This window comes from Pezoporus wallicus, unplaced genomic scaffold (assembly GCF_028554395.1).
Source record: "Pezoporus wallicus isolate ANWC-B61680 ecotype Strahan unplaced genomic scaffold, APGP_CSIRO_Pwel_v1 contig_3812, whole genome shotgun sequence".
NCBI lineage: Eukaryota > Metazoa > Chordata > Aves > Psittaciformes > Psittacidae > Pezoporus > Pezoporus wallicus.
In genome coordinates, this window is record NW_026639618.1 from 28,819 (window position 1) to 45,085 (window position 16,267).

The 16,267-nt window shown below is 46.4% G+C and overlaps 1 protein-coding gene across 4 annotated transcripts in view; it reads right to left on the reverse strand.

Annotated features, from left to right (window-relative positions):
- Positions 1-3,138: 3,138 nt before the first annotated feature.
- ZHX2 (zinc fingers and homeoboxes 2) overlaps positions 3,139-16,267 on the reverse strand; it is a 75,017-nt gene continuing 61,888 nt past the window's right edge. For all 4 annotated transcript variants that reach the window (XM_057415268.1, XM_057415265.1, XM_057415267.1 and 1 more), the window contains 2 exons: positions 8,849-11,540; positions 3,139-3,844 (listed from right to left, as the gene is read on the reverse strand). In XM_057415268.1, the coding sequence (XP_057271251.1) occupies positions 8,853-11,351 (2,499 nt within the window). In that variant the 5' untranslated portion in view covers positions 11,352-11,540 and the 3' untranslated portion in view covers positions 3,139-3,844; positions 8,849-8,852. The remainder of the gene's footprint in view (positions 3,845-8,848; positions 11,541-16,267) is intronic.

Genomic DNA, 16,267 nt, shown 5'->3' on the forward strand with positions numbered 1-16,267 from the left:
AAGCTAGTAAGATTTCAAGATGTCTCTTTCTGTTACCTAACAAGATGTGAGGGCTACAAGAAGATGACAGGGAAAGTTTCCATGGTTAAAGTTTCTGCTAATGGCAAACAACGCATTACCATTACTTACCTTGATTGTTTCTTTACCTGTATATTTCTCTAGGTTTTTCAGTTATCACCATGTCACCATGCTGACAATTATAACTCAGATTTCTTGCATAACTCATCACTCCCCCCTGCTACCCTGTGAAGGTCCATATGACTCTCAAAGTGATGCATTAAATGAAATTCCCAGAGGTCACTACTGGAGATACGAGGTTAGCAATGGTGCCACTGCAGTGATGTGGTTCAAAAGTGAAAACCTTTTCTTTAACTTAAAAAAAAAAACCCAACCGACCCACGAGTTGTGAAAAACAAATCATTTAGACTGCAGCAAGGTCAAATATGCAGAAATTTCTGCCCTAAAACTCCCCAAGACCAGGCTAGATGGAGCTTTGAGGAACCTGGCCTAGTGAAAGATGTCCCTTCCCATGGCAGTGGTGCTGGAACTAGATGATCTATGAATCTTCCTTCCAACCCAAACACTCTGTGATGCTGATCATCTCTGCTAAGTGGTTTCTCACCATGATCACATTTAGTAAGGCCTCTATCTGACGTGTCCCAAATTGTAGCTGTGTTATTACATGCTGGAGTCCCCAGCTCTCTGACAGCGGTATGAAGCTGACTTACAGAGCAGCACCCTTCTTACAGACCAGGCAGGAGAAGTAATGTGTGCATACAATGAAAACCCATCCTCTTGTCAACGTGCTATCAGTCTCCATTAAGAAAGTAGAGGCTGTCTAATTTAATTCATTCCTGGCTTCTGAGTGATGGATTTTTCTACAAGCCACACTTAAAAAAAAAAAAAATGTTGGCCAAGTGCAAAAATCTGATTTTTATTTTAATTTGTGTGGTTTTGTTCTGATTTCTCTGATTACAACATTTCCATAGAGCTAGGCTCAAACAGCTTATGGGAGATGCCAATCAAAACCTGAGCACCAGGGGCTGCCGGGGCACCCTGACAAGGAAAGGCTTTTCCTGAGCCGCCTCCTCGCTGCAGGACTTTGCCAGGCACAGGGGCAAGGCTGTGTGGGAGGAAACTCGGTGTCAGCAGCCTATTTTCATCCATGTGCAATGAAACCCCGCAGCCAAGGCCGTCCCTGATGGCCGCCACGTACAAACAATGTCCCGATTGTGCCTCGCCGCTTGGACTCTCCTAGAAACACAGCCACTGCGGCCGTATTAATTGGAAACAAAGCCTGCTCACAGCGCCGGCCTTGGGAACCCGCTCCGGCAGCAATCTTAGCTTAAATCTAAGCAAACAGTGGCCATGGGATGGATCAGCTTTCCCCGGTAAAGCTGGCCTCGGGAGGTTTGGTAGCACACCACACAACCTGCCCGCGCACAGCGGCTCGGCACCTCCGGTCTGCCAGCGCTGGCAAGGCTGTGCCAGCCTTTTGCAAGCCTGTTTGTTTGCTGGGGGAGAGCTTCAGCTTTATTATCTGTGCAGTGACAGACTCCAGGGCCACTGCTATTGTCTTATTTGAATTGCAGAGATTTTAAAGAGCCCCAGTCCTGGGCCTTAATCCCACCGTATCTGGGTGGTAGGGCCAAACAAAACCCCTCAAGTGGGTCTTGCTCTTCCTAAACGCTCACTGGGAGCCCTGTTAGTTAAGCAAAGTAGGTCAGCACTCCAGGCACACAGCAGTACACACACATCAGACAGGAGAGATGCAAACTGGAATATTAAGCTGCCAAGTGGCTGTTAAAAACTGCACAAAGGCAATTAAAGTATTAGCATCCTTTCATGTAAGCAAAGCAGACAGAAGTGGCAATTAGTTTCAGTTACAACTTCGGAGTCCTGGAGGAGCATCCTCAGAGGCATTTTCTTTTTGGCCACCTGATGCTGGCATCCATCGATGTAACAACCCAGACATGACTGTGCAGGTATCCGCTTCAACATGTGCAGGAATACGATGCACACCACCATGTGCGATGGGACGTGTACACTCACTGCCAGGCTGCTTCTGCTTGTGGAAGAGCCGAGGCTGCTTCCCTATCTCTTGCCCCTGGCCTGCAACATGGAAACATAGCAAGTGCTGCCCCATCCAGTCATTCCTCTGGCAATGCACTTGGACAATTTCAAAGTAGGAAAAGTCTCACAGCGCTTGCTGCTGCCCACTGCAAACATCCCCTGATGTATAAATGTTGTGCTGATGATCAATAAAAATAACTCCATATAAGTGGGGATGGTTTCTTTCATTCATTCAGGTTGTGACTGCCACTAAGATAAAGGTGTCCCCAAATCCCCATTTCCAGGTGCTATCTGATCCCCAGCATTCCAGTACTGGAGAAATAAACACCAGTAGTTCACGGAGTTCACTTTAGTGTTCGCCAAGCTGATTACTGCAAAACCAGTTAAAACCATAACTGCAGTTCTAAAGACACTGAGCTCTTGTGCACCAAGGAGAGCTGGTGCGGGCCAAGTTTGGGTTCCAAATGGAATAAAATAAATAGAAACGAGAAAAGAGGTTACCAAAATGTTCAGCCTTTGTTTTATTGAGTTACAACAAATGAGCAACAAGTTAGAAAAGTTGGATTTATTCAAACTCACTAGCATCCTATTTGTGCAGCGTACTGAAAGGTGGGCAAGGTTTCTGAACCCAGCTCGTCAGAGGAACACACCAGACGTCAATAGCACCCGCTCGCCTATGCGCCCACAATCCCCATCTCCCTCCTCCTCCTCACACGTGCACGGACAGACACCTCCAGACAAGCCCAAAGTAGCAGTATTGGTAGGAAAAGTGCACTCGGGAACCTAGGATTGACCTAAAAATTTAGTGGCGAGGGTTAATCAAAAACATCTTTGTGCGCTACAACATCTAAAGCTGGAGGGCAGGCTGCTGCCTACGGCATCCATCATTGTACCAGCCAAAGAAACACAAACCAAGTTCAGATCATGAAGCATCTTAATTTCCTCGCTGCAACCCCTCTGGGGGCTGTACTGTGTTTTTGAACAAAAAGTGCTAAAAAAAACCCAAACAAAAAAGGCATCCTAGCCAAATCTTCAGAGACCCACAGCTGGGGCTGGCTTGTGTAATATGGGAGCGAGAAAAGATTCGCCTTGTAGGAGCATGGAAAAGCAAGAGATTTAAATACTTAACCAGTAGCTGGTGGCCATAAAACAAAATAAGTCAAAACAACAAGAGAAAAAGCCCAAATACCAACCACTCCAGAAGGACCCTCCCCAACCCCATAACACGTTTAAGTGGGCTGAAATGTAAACTGGGCTGGGGATCTGGGCTCAGATGCTGATCCGCACCAACAGGACTCCAAAACTCTGTCTTAAAACACTTTAGGAAAAAAGAAATCTCCTCTCCCTTCCCCACAAAAGATACTTCCCTCCCCCAACCCAACCCCGAATTTTGCAGTGGCATTATATGCAAGAATAACTTGCACCTATTAAAAAGTTAACAAAATCTCCACATTGTACAAATCTGGTCCAGCAGAGGAAGAGGCTCGGCAGGAAAGTGGGCGGGAGAAAAGCAAAGGAGAAACTTATGTACAAGGACCCTTTTCTCTTTCTTTCTTTCTTTGCTTTTTTAATGCAGTAGTAGGACTTTGGCACTATAAACGACCCCAGAATGATGCTCTATAAGAGTATTTCTCACTGTGCCTCCACAAGCAGGGTTTGAGACTTGGAGTCGCAACACGCTACCTCACCCCAGGCAGGAAAATAGAGTTTTCTTCTATTTTCAGACAGCATTTCCCCTTCATCATGAGGACAGTGCAGCTGAGGAGTACCCCTGCAAAAAGTATAAAAACAGCGTATTATTTTTGAAGGCACTATGAACAAGTACTTGAGCTGTCAATGAAATACAGCGTCCAGTTTACATCCCTGCCCAGGCAATAGCCCTGTACCCTGAAACCTATCCCTATCACAGCACGATGCTGCAGTAAGGTGCTGGATCTACTCCTGTAAGTAATCCAGCTAATAACCCCCTATAGATTTCTGACAGGCACATACACCCCTTGACTCTGCTGAGCCCTCACTACTACATACCCTGGGCAGACCCTCACTCATGTTGCTCAAAGACGATGCGCACATGGATTGGGGCAGCTACTTTGCAACCACAGAATGGATGCAACCAAAGGTAAGAAGACCTCAGGTCTTCTTCCCCCAATAAAATCCTCTCATTAAATACTTTTCCATGGTTTTAGAAAATAATTCAACAAACTGCAAGACAATGGAAAAAACTGCATGTGCTTGTACCCCGCAGAGCAGGTCCCTGGCTCCGCTGCAACTCCTGCATCGACATAAAGGCTGCACCATGGACTGGAGACTAAAAAATGAACACCCCCAAAACAACCTTTAAAGACACACCTACCTACACTTATCCCCAGTTCCCAGCACAGAGCAAGGGCTCTGTCAGCCATTATGATTTTCCCCATTGAGGTGTAAAAGTTCAAGTGCAAGCACGCACTCAGACTGGAGCTGCACTCAGGGCAAGCTGGCTTTCCTGCACCCTTCTCCTCACCCATCCTGCAGCAGTGCCTACCGAGACCTGAGCTAACTTGTTATTTCACACCTTTTATGATTGTTGCTACCAGGTCTGTTATTCCCACAAAAGCAGTGAGCTCTGCCTGGCACTTGCAATGCAGAAAGCAATAGAGTCAAGCTCTGTAGAAGTCCTCCATACTTCGGCCTCACTTCCTGAGATTCTTTAGGGTGACCACAGTTCCACAGAAACCACTGGTCAATCACACTATGACCTCAGGATGGAACCTTGGAGCCCACCACAACCTACTGGCACTACAGCTAGCCTTATGGTTGAAACTCTAAACCAGAAGAAAAATGGGAAATTGGACAGAAAAGGAGGTAAACCCCAGTTCTGTTCACTTTTACCAGTTTCAGACAACAAGGAACACAAGGATCTCAGCTCCTACAGTGATATAGAACAGGCTGAAGACACCAAGGACCCAGACCACTTCTGATGCCCAGTACATGCCAGTGTACACTCACACAGCAGAAGCAAGGGGTGACTTCCTTTGGACTCCTTTTTCTGGTGGGCAGCTCCCAGACATGGTTTTCCATTGGCACATCTCCACAGAACAGTGGTCACAGCCATTGAAAGCCAGGGCATGCATCTTTTAGGGTATCCACCTACCTTGCTCCACCGTGAGCCACCAACTTTGGTGCCTACATCTTGCAGGGTTTGGGCTCATAAGTGGAGATCATGAGATAACTCTAAAAAAGAAAGTTGATGGCAGAGAAGGAGATGATGGGGACAATAAGAAGTATGCTTCTGAGAAACAGAACAAAAGCTCTGGGCTGAGGAAACACTGACCTTGGGAAAACCCCACAGGGAGACAATGCTGTGAAGAAAGCCAGCGGTAGCTGCCAACCACTCCAGCATGCTCTGGCCCCGTTCTCATGTCTGAGCTGCAATTTGCTGTATTTAATTTAGGATCAGTTACTGTTTGTCAAGCTTGTACAAATGAGGACAAGAAATCTAACTTTGACCCAGGCTGTTGGAAGGCAAAATATCTCTACTGATGGAAAGAAAACTAAAGCACGCTCTTGACAGAGTAGTTGCAAGAGAAATGCAAGGCTTCATCTGGAGCATCTTCAGTGATGGCTTTAGTGCACCCTACAGCAGCCACCCAGAGTCTTGAAGGCCCTGATACCCTATGGGAACAGGTCTCCCAGCCTCACTGCTCAGGAAACCCGACCTGCTCCATGGAATAAATCCAGTTCTGCCAAAAGCTTCGGGTATGTACTCAATAACAGAGCTCTTTCTTAGCCTAGGGATGGTATTTCAGAGCCTGATGCGAATCCTGCTCTCACCAAGGCCAAGCACTCATGAAGCTCCCACTAGCTTCACTATTTATGCCCATGGCTCAGCTAGTATGCAATACATCTGAACACAGATCAGTTCCGAAGAAACTCAAGTTTCCTAAGGCCTAAGTCTGTCTAGGCTGTAACACAGATACTCCCTGATGAGTTTCTGACACTCCTAAAGCTACGCACCATAGCAGAGAGTGACCAACATGGTCTGGAATAGCTCCGGTTTTACAGAAGCCACACACAGATTCAGCCAACAACAGGAGTATGGAGATCGATCACCAAAAAACGTTCACTTTAAACTACATACAACTAAGAAACTAGCAACACTATGAATATCAAAGGAGGGCTCTGACTAATGTAGGGTTCAGCAGTGAACATTTCAGGTATGACTGTGGCGGTGTGAGAATCAAGAGGAGGAGAAATCCCTTATCAGCTCTCCAGTCCACCTCCTACGTGTGACCAGAACAATGGGAGCCCTCTAAGGTATGGAAAAGCATGATGTTAGGAAAAGAAAAAAATCAGATTTTTATACAACAACAGGCAAAAATAAGCTCTCTGTCAGGCCTTATGCAGTCTTTGCTCTGGAGTCATACTCTGGATGTCACCTAAGATAACATCTTGTTAATTTAACACCAAAGTTTTAGCTAAAACTTACATGAGAGAGGCTTTGCGAAGGTAAGAGTGAAAGCTTATCCTGAAGGAAAAAGGAACCAGTAGCTGGGATTTTTCCATGTGTCCCATCAGCATGGGGTGCTTTTGTGTCACAGTGCTTGCGACAATGCCTTCAAGAGGGCACCGGAGGCGCTTGTGTAAGGGGGCTGAGATTTAGAGGGAGAATAAAGACAAATGAAAGAGAAAAAAGACTTTGGGCTTTCGTCAAGTCCCCTGGCAAACAGCAGACAACAAACTGGTCCTCTGATCTCCCTGCATGGTCTGGGCTGCGGATGCGCTGCTCCAGTGTGTCTCTTCTCAGGTGGTGTACTTTACAACCAGGCACTGGAAAGCTCCTCATCAAAAGAATAAGCCAGCAGAAGTTTAACCGAGATCAAAGTTCTTATTAAAATTCCTCTCTGACAACACCTGAGCACCTCCACAGCCCTGGAGCTTTATGAAGAGCTTCTGTGTCAGGGCACAGAGGCAGGAGGTTCACTCCAATGGACCCTACACTGTTTGCAAGGATGAAACTGCAGACACCAAACCCACACTGCTGGAAGAGAGTTGCTGCAGAGCTTGGTTTCATGGTACAAGAGGTTTGTAAGAAATAGTGGTTTCAGGCAAGCCCCCTCTTCTGCCCTGCTCCCCATTCCCACAGCTGGAAGGGGGAAATGATCTGGATTTAACAACCATGGAAAAAAAGAATCCCACAATGCACGTATTCATCATGCATTTCATTTTGAAAGGCAGATCAGATCCTGCCTCTCCTTTCTTATGTGGCTGCGCAACAGCGGCACCCCAGCGTGCTGCTGGCTGATGTTTCCATCTCCTTCCTCCTTTAATCTCTGCCTTTGCAGCACAGGTAACACAACCTGCTCCTCACACACTTAATTACCAACTTCTGCAAGCATAACAGAACCTTGCATTGCAGTCTGGAGCTTTAAGATTCTGCAAGATACTTTGTGATACAAACACTGTGATTTCTCAGATCAGACACCACAACACATAGTTCAAAATAAAACCAATGCAGAGTATTCCTCTTCAACTCGAAGAAAACGTCCAGGAAACTTCCGGACAAATACTACACCAGGAGAAAGTGGAGGTCTCTATGCTAGCCAGCAGGGCTTGCTAAGAAAAACTACACCTCTGCAACACATAGTTGCAGTCAGTTCAAGTACTGCCTGCTGCAATAGTAAAAGTCTTCAGTGCAAGAGGGACTTCTACCAGTCCTAGCTTCCCCCCCCCAAAAAAATCAATTATTACTTAAGAAATGCTGAAGTATATTATACTTCTTAGACACCAGAAAACTACAATCTCTTTCTAAAATAGGTGTTCTCTCACTGTGGTTGTTAATACAGGAGTTGAGCTTTCTGTATGGTACATTCTAGCTTAAAGAGACTCCAGTCTGGGAAAGACAGACTCAGTTACACTGAGCGCAAACTGTTACAGGCTCCAGTGGACTCAATTCAACATGCAACTCAAGAAATGCTGACGGTGGTTGCTCCAGATTTATACCTGTGCAACTGCGATCAGAAACAGGATTCAGGTCCCCAAATAACACGTCCTTTCACACTGTGAAAAACTGTATAAAACACCCTTAAAGAAAAGCCCTGCATCTTGCTTTTAAATTCAAGGTCATGTGAGAAGGAACTGCTAAAACACCCACACAGCTTAGTCTGGGGCATTTCCTAAGCCTCTGGAGTGAGCAAGCAGAACAAAGCAAGGTCAGAGACAGTTCTCACCTGCAAGAGGAGGACAGCACACTGTTTTTCCTTGCTAATGCATAAAGAAGCATCTCCATCCTAAGCCCTTCCCCTAGCGACCTTTTATTCTGAGCAGGGCAGGATGCTGCAAAGGAAGGACCTGAGGTGCAAAACCAGGCACAGCCTCTATTCACAGATCAATGACCTTTTAGCAAGGGGGCTATTAGCAACCAGTGCCACTATTTCTTTGTGTGGCTCAGCCAGCATGTTGTACATCAAGTGCTGCAGAGGTTACATAGGTCAATCAAAGGCAGAACATTTAATGTTTAATCACTTATTGGAAAAAAGAAATAAAAGATCTCCCTTATACAGGGCTTGACCCACAAGGAAACAAGAAACAAGGCAAACAGCACTAACCCCTCCCCTACCATGCAGTTGCTTTAATTTACAAGCAGGATGGGTCTCCCTTTTGTTCAGGCATCCAGCAGGCACAAGGATCCGGCAGGGATGGGCTCCAGGGATTTATACTGAAGAGGGACTACAGGATGCTGGAAGCACACCCAGACAGAGGCAGGCTCAGAGAAACAGGGCACCATCAGCATTACCTGTCTATACGTGGGCATTTTCTCCAGATATACTTTCAGAGTCAAAGTCCCCCAGCTCTGCCTGGCCCTCGGGTGCCGTTTGGCTCCAGCTGTCCGTACAGTCCGATGCAGCATCATCCTCACCCACCGTCACCTCCACCCAGTTGACCTCCGCTGGTTCTTCGTTCTCCTCGCTGCCGTGGCCGTCGTGGCTGTTGCACTCCAGCTTGTCTATTCCCTCTGCTTGATTCCCCAACAAAGAGTCTTTCAGTGGTTCGCAGTCTCTTTTTGCTCTCACCACTGGTTTACCCCCATTCTCTTCATTCAGCTTTTTATGCTCCTGGTAATACTGCCGAGACACTTCGTTACCATTCTTTGCACTCTCTATGTGTTTTGAGCCCTTTTTCTGGCTTTGCTCGTTATGACCATCAACAACGTACTGCTTCTGGTACTGGTCTATCCATTTAAGTGACCCTGTTCTTAGTGAAGACCGGTTTTCCTTGAACCAGCGAACAATTTCAGTTCTTGTGAGCCCGGTTTGAGATGCTAACTGGTCATACTCCTGGGGCGACGGCCACTGGGTCCTTGCGAATGTGCTTTTCAGTAGATGACTCTGCTCTTGAGTTTTCTTCAGTGTGGTGGAGGATCCGGATAAAGCACCAGGGAGCTGAGAGCTACTCAGCAGTTCTGCTTGGCTTATTGCACCATTGGGAGTTCCTTGCTCCTTCATTTTTCTATATGATCCCATTGAGTCCAAGACAGCTTGCTCCATGCTGTCCCTTATCTTTCTCCGCTCAGAGAACCATGAATCTATCTCCCTCCTACTCAGCTTAGTTTCTACTCGAAGCCTGTCCAATTCTCCTTGGGTAGGAAAAGAGCATCTTAGGAAGCTCTCCTCAAGGGCTCTAAGCTGCTCTTGGGTTTTCTCTTTGAATCTCTGAGGAGCAAAATCTGTGTATGGGTGAAATGAGCGGCTGTGTCGACCAGCTGGAGGTGCTATTTGATCCTTCCCTAAAGCATCGCCAGGGATGTGCACAATACCCCTCTGACTTCTGTACCTATGGTCACTGAACCACTTCTTGATCTCGCTCCTGGAGAGACCTGTTGCTTCTATCAGCCGGTAGACTTCCGTATCGTCGGGAAACTGGCTTGCCATGAAACTGGCCTTCAGCTCTGCTATCTGCTCCTTCGTCTTCTTTCGCTCACTGGCTGGCGTCAGTGGTACAGCAGTCAGCTTGGCAGGCATCTCGGGCACCTGAACCACGTGAGGACGCTTGGCCTCTGGGGCACTTGATAACGTCTGCATTGCCCTCTTCTGCCCCTGGTTTGGGGCAACAGCAAGCGTAATCGGTGAACAGGAAACAGTTGAACCATTTGACACAGGAGTCAAAACCAGACCAGTTTGGCCCAGTATCTGACAAGGCAAAGCTGTCTGGATGATGGGCTGGGGCATTTTTGCAGTTGTCAAAGGAGCTGGCAGGACGGTGATGGTTTGGGGGACTGCCTGGATAGTACCATTGAACATCTTCTTTCTTGCCTCCTCCACTTCTTCAGGAGACCAACTTATACCATGCTTCAAACGTTGCGTGGCAAACCAGATTCGGATTTGTTCTTCGGGATGTTTTGATGCTGCTGTCAACCATGACAATTCTGCTTGTGTTGGGTAAGGAAATTTATTAAAGGAGTTGATCATGGTCGCATTAGTGTCCAGTGCAGAGTTGTATTTGGTACTGTTCAGAGGTACCGGGACCTTGGGGACAAGGTTAATATTTGGTGGCAGCTGTACAGAGGGCATAACATGGGCTAACACATCATGGAGAAGGTCTCCATTTATACAAGCAATAGCTTCAGTGGCTTCAGTTATGATACGGGGGAGAGTGCCATCCACGTGGTTTTCCGTAACTCCCTCTTCTGGCTTTTTGGGTCCCTTCTTGGTTTCCCCTTTAGGCTTTCCCAGTTTCATCATTGGTGTTTTATTTGCACTAATTCCCCCATGAAGTGAATCATCACACTCTGCAGTTTCTAGCCCACCGCTTGTGACAGTGACATCGTTAGCAGTGGTCTCAATAGACTGCTCTAAAACAGTCTGATTATTGCGCTTAATTAATTTCAGTTTGAAGTTAGTCTCTCCCGGGTGGTATTTTGTGTTGTGGTCAGATAAAGAATCGTATTTTTTGGTTGTGAAGTTGCACTCAGCACAGACATACAGGGGGTTCAGAATGACATTTGGATGCTGAGTGTCAACATGCTCTGTAAATTCATTTAAGTTTTGTGTTGAGTAAGGGCAGTATTTACACTCATAACCACCCTGGGGCTTCTTGGATTGACTTTCAGCTGGGGGCTTTGCCTCGACCACTTCGCAGTCTTTGACTGAGCTTTCTGAAGGCCAGTTCTTTTGGGAGTCCTGCTGCGGTGCACCAGACTCCTTCTCTTTAGGAACCTCCACGCCTTCAGCGCCTTCCTGCTCCATGACTTCCGAAGTTCGCACCATGCAGGGAGTTGTTGATTTTCTCTTGCTAGCCATCACAGCTGCTGGCAGCACACTGACGTCCCAGATGATGGCTTTTTTGACAGGGTAAGCTGTCAAAACTCAACAGACCTTGCAAACAGCTCCAACTTTCCTTGATTATTTTACTCTGTTTTACTTAATGAAGACTTTCTGTCCCGGCTGTGACCATCAGCTCCTCCAGTAGACCTGTCAGCTGCATGACACCTGCAAAACAAAGCACACAGCATCAGGCACTAAGCAATAAACCACAGATTCAGCAGAAAGCCACAGTTCAGGGTATGTCCATTTACAAAGCCCATTTTGGACAACGCTGAATTCTTCTTGCCCCATTATCAACTTAAGAGTTAAAAATCTCCCCACAAAGAATAAAAGCAGTGGGTAATTTGCAATGAAGTGCGCCACAGGAAGAAAATGGCTTTGAAACAAGTAAGATGAACAGACAGGGGATTTTAAGCTCCACTCAATGTGTTTCGCTGGAAAAGCAAGAAGATGCTGCTATAAATACTACATCTTTTTATAGAACCCACAGTTTCTATTAATTATTATTTTGAAGCCTGCACATTTTAAATTGAGTGTGATTTATATTAAACTTAATTACTTCCCACTGTCACTTACCTTGTAAATATGTCTGCTAAATGATTGTGGTTACTAATGATGGGTGATTTCTAAATAAAGCTATAGGGCCTGCCTCAGTTGTAAAAGTAAAGGCAGAAAAAAAGATTTAATGCAAATCAACACTTTCAAAGCTCTGTCTTGATGAGAAGTGGGTTCAGAGAAATTGCAGCACATCTATGAGCCCTATCAAGCCTTTTCTTGAACTAAGGCTTCCTTAAAACACCACTTTCCACTCAGTATTGACAGAGGTAGCTAGCAAAGGTCACAGAAGCCCTTAGATACCTTTTAAACAGGGTGTCTGCCTGTAACCCTCTTGATATTCTCAGCAAGACCAAACTGTGCCCTTCACTCCCTACAGAATTAAAACAAATCAATTTTAAGCATGATTTATGCCCTGAGATGGTTTTGGAAGCTCCCAACTGCAACAATTCTGAAAAACATTTGTAAAAGGATCTGAGATCAATATCAGAACCACCACAAAGAAAAAAACTGCACTAGCTGTTTCAGGATCCATCTCTGCTCACCAGGAGTGGGTGGAGGGAAGGAAGGGAATTTAGTTGTCAAAACAGTTTCATTAACTGGGGGAAAAACAAAAGGTAAGACCTGCACTGTTTTTTGTGGAAGTGCATTAAATGGAGAATCTGAGCTAGAGATCTAATGAAAGATGCTCCAGCCCAGGGCAAGGGCATGGACTAGATGATCTTTAAATGCCCCTTCCAACCCCAACCACTCTGTGATTCTATCCTCTCATGTCTAACCAAAGATTTTCTCATTGTGAAGCCTGTAAATGATTAAATGCATCCAGTACCCAGCAGACACAAAGATCAAATGACATAAAATCCCACTGCAATCACATCTGGACACATCCAACATTTGCAGTTTACAGCCACCTCAGCGCTGTCCCTGAACCTACCCCTCTCCTTGTGCACTGGCACGAGAGCCAGAAATAGTCACTGTGAAAGCAGCCACTAACTTCTGCAGCTGATGAATACTTTGCAGGTCTCCAGAGCACGTTTCCGCCCCTCTCCCCATCACAGATCACACCACTCCTGTACATATGGAACCTCATGATGCACTGCCAGAGGAAGCAGCTCCAGCTGAGGACAAGAGCCTGGATGGCAGCTTCCAGTCTGATGTACATAAAACCCAGCGTGAAGCAATTCTCCATGCACTAAGAACTTCCTATACAAGTTCTCTATGAAGTACCTTGTGAAACAGTAAGTGTGCACCACAGAGCGGACGCTGTGCAGAGGTGCTATTTGTTATATTGTGGATACCCCAGCATAGCCACACAGTGCTGTGTTCACAGCCACCATTGCCTGACAGAGACGAGGGATGCTCCCACACGCTCACCCTGATTTGGTGAAGCGCTGGAGCATGTAGTTAACTTTCAAGGGTGCCTTTAAAGGTTCTTCCCTGGGAACAGAGTATCTTTGCTCAGCTCTGTGAAACAGGGATGGGGCTGCCTCACTCAGGAAAACACAGTGACATTTCCCTTTAACCTGGGATCACCAACATTGTCATTGTTATTCCTCTAAGCATCAGCATACCTCTGAGCCCATGTAACCTCTCTCGTTTCCTTTTTCCCTTCTCCCTTTTAATAATAAACAAGCAGATGAATGATGGAAGAAATGATGCCTGGTTTTCTACAGAGTTGTGCTGACTGATCTTTAAACTAGATCACACTGAATATTCTCTATTATTTCCCTGTATTCCTTCAAACTTCCCTTCTACTTCCTCTCACAACCACCTTCTGGCAGAGTATTTTGGCTGTGATCTGTGGCTTGCAGCAACCCACTGCAGATGCAGTCAGAAATGAGAGGCAAACACGAAACTGTCCAAATACCTGCCTTCCTGGCCACCCGTTTTAACGATACTTGCAGAAAATTAATCATCTTTGAAGCTTTTTTCCTTTGTGCCTAATTTAGCTGAAACACGCCAAAAGATGAGAGAAGAGGCAGAATGGGCTCTGTAAGCCTGGCTGCTCCAGAAGCAGGGTGAAGGCAACCAGGTCACCTCACACTCTGTCCTTCAGATCCCACTGCGTTTACAACACTGACTTTCATAGATGAGGGAAGAGAGGTGCAAGGCAGTGCCTGGGGACAGGGTGGTGCAGATGGGGATGGAGCCACATCTCCTGGGATGCTCCTCTGCTGATTGCTCTCCCTCCCAAGCCATGCAGCTGTACCCAATGGTCTGCTGCCTTTCTGATGTGTGACCTTCTGCAAAATTCATGTGGCAACATCAGCAAAAGGAAGAAAATTCAAAAGACATCAAAGGCAGAGCAAGGCTGATTTATATTTCACTGAATATCCCCACACACAAAGGAAGAAAGCACCAAGAACAAAACCAGAAAGGAATGGGATGGAAGAGAAAGAGGGGAGAATGAGAAACATCTAGGTTACAACTCTGAATCAATCATAGGTTTCCTAAGAGGCAGACTAACATTCAATTCCACAGTCTCTGGAAGGCCAGTAAGCTCCCTGCTGCACTAAATTGCTGTGCTGAGCTCCCACCTCTCATGAGCACATGAGGATCAGCCCCAACCAAGGATGCTCTGGTAAGGAAGAAGAGTGAAGGTCCACCCAAAACTTGTATCAATGGGCGGACAGATGAAAAACGCTCCCTGCTATAGTTTTACTAGAAAATTGTCAGACTGTTGCTTCTCTTCCATCTTCTACTCCACAGGGCAGTTTTCTGCACACCTAATTGCGGGTTTGCTAACCCTACACTTTGCATAGTTTTTCTGCCACATGAGAATCACTGCCCACCGCAGAAATCAAGCCCAAGTCAAATGCTTCTTTTTGGAGGCCAGTAACAAACCCAAATGCGTTTCGGTCCAAGATGTACAGTTTGGGGAGCTCATGAGCAGCCACAGACTTTGTCCCTTCAATCTGTGTCATGAAAGAGATAAGAGCCAACACCTGCATGAGCAAGGAGAGCGTATTAGGACCTCCAACCCATGTCCCCTTCAGGACCTCGGTAAGGATGTCATTTGGGACAAATCAATGCACAGTTGCTAAGGAGGATGGACCACCCCCCATTGACACATTTCTCAGAGTCACATCACGTACGTATGTTTGCAGGGGCTGCCACGTTTCATCTGAGGACATCAGAGAGCAGCAGGAGCATCTCACAGGTTTTAAACATGAGCCACTCGCCAGAACATCAAAGCCCCAGCAGACAGCTTTAGATATATGGTGTTGTTCCTGATAAGAATTCTGAACCAAAGTGATACCACTTCACCTGTAGATGGCTGTTCCTGCAGCTAGTGATGGCTACCAAAGTTTGCATAGGGGAGAGAAAATACCCCTCAGCAACAGCCAAGGCTTGGCAATCAGTGCATCCTAATGGGAACCCAAGCTACCCATCATCACCTGAGCCATACCCACAGCACACCCATCCTTTTGAGAGGCAAAATTCACATCTGATGCTCAATGAACAGGGCTGCACTATGGACAGGTCAACATCCACCCTTACAGCTGGCCTGGTTCACTCTTTATGTGTTGTTATAGACAGGGCCCTGGACAATTGACCTCCTTTTTGGGTTGCTGCCACTGCAGGGTGACCACAGGCATGGGGTGCAGAGATGCAGCCAGTCCTGCCAGACATAGAGAAGGAAGGCAGCCCTCACCCCTCCAGCTCACCTGCTGCTTTGGCTGGTTTTGCCACACTGTGAGAGGTTGAAAAAAATCAAACCACCTCATTTTTGGATTTGATTTTTTAAATGAACACACAAAGCAGTAAAGGGCAACCAGCTGAAAACCAGAAGTGCTCAGCTCTAAGCAGGCAGCTGCCATTGTGAACAAGGTCCAAACCAAACCACAGAGAGCCCGTGTGCAGGAACAAGAGCTTTTGATTTGATTTGCTTCAGTAAAGCCACCTGGGACATGAGCATACAGGTCAGAGGCTGCGTGTTGTTTTATACCTATTTCCCCCAAAATGTACCACAGCAGTTACGAGCGAGGCCCTCCTCTGGTTTAATTTGTGAAACCTGTTCAATTAACTACATAACCCAGCCACAGCCCTCTGATCTTTCGAACCCCTGTGAAAACGGCTCCATAGCATCTGATGTGAGAATGAAGCGGGACCTTATTTGGCAAATCTGTGCACAACTGAGGAGGCACCAGGCTGGTAGCTGGTTGCTTGGCCTCAGACGGGGGAGAACCACACAGGGAAAACAAACCATGCTTTTAGGCACTGGAAATGTTTGCCTGTGTAGCAATGCCACCTTTCAGCAGCGAAAGATAACTGTAGAGTTTAAACAAAGGGGTGGAAAAATAAATCACAAACCTCTCTCTTGCTGAGCATTGAAA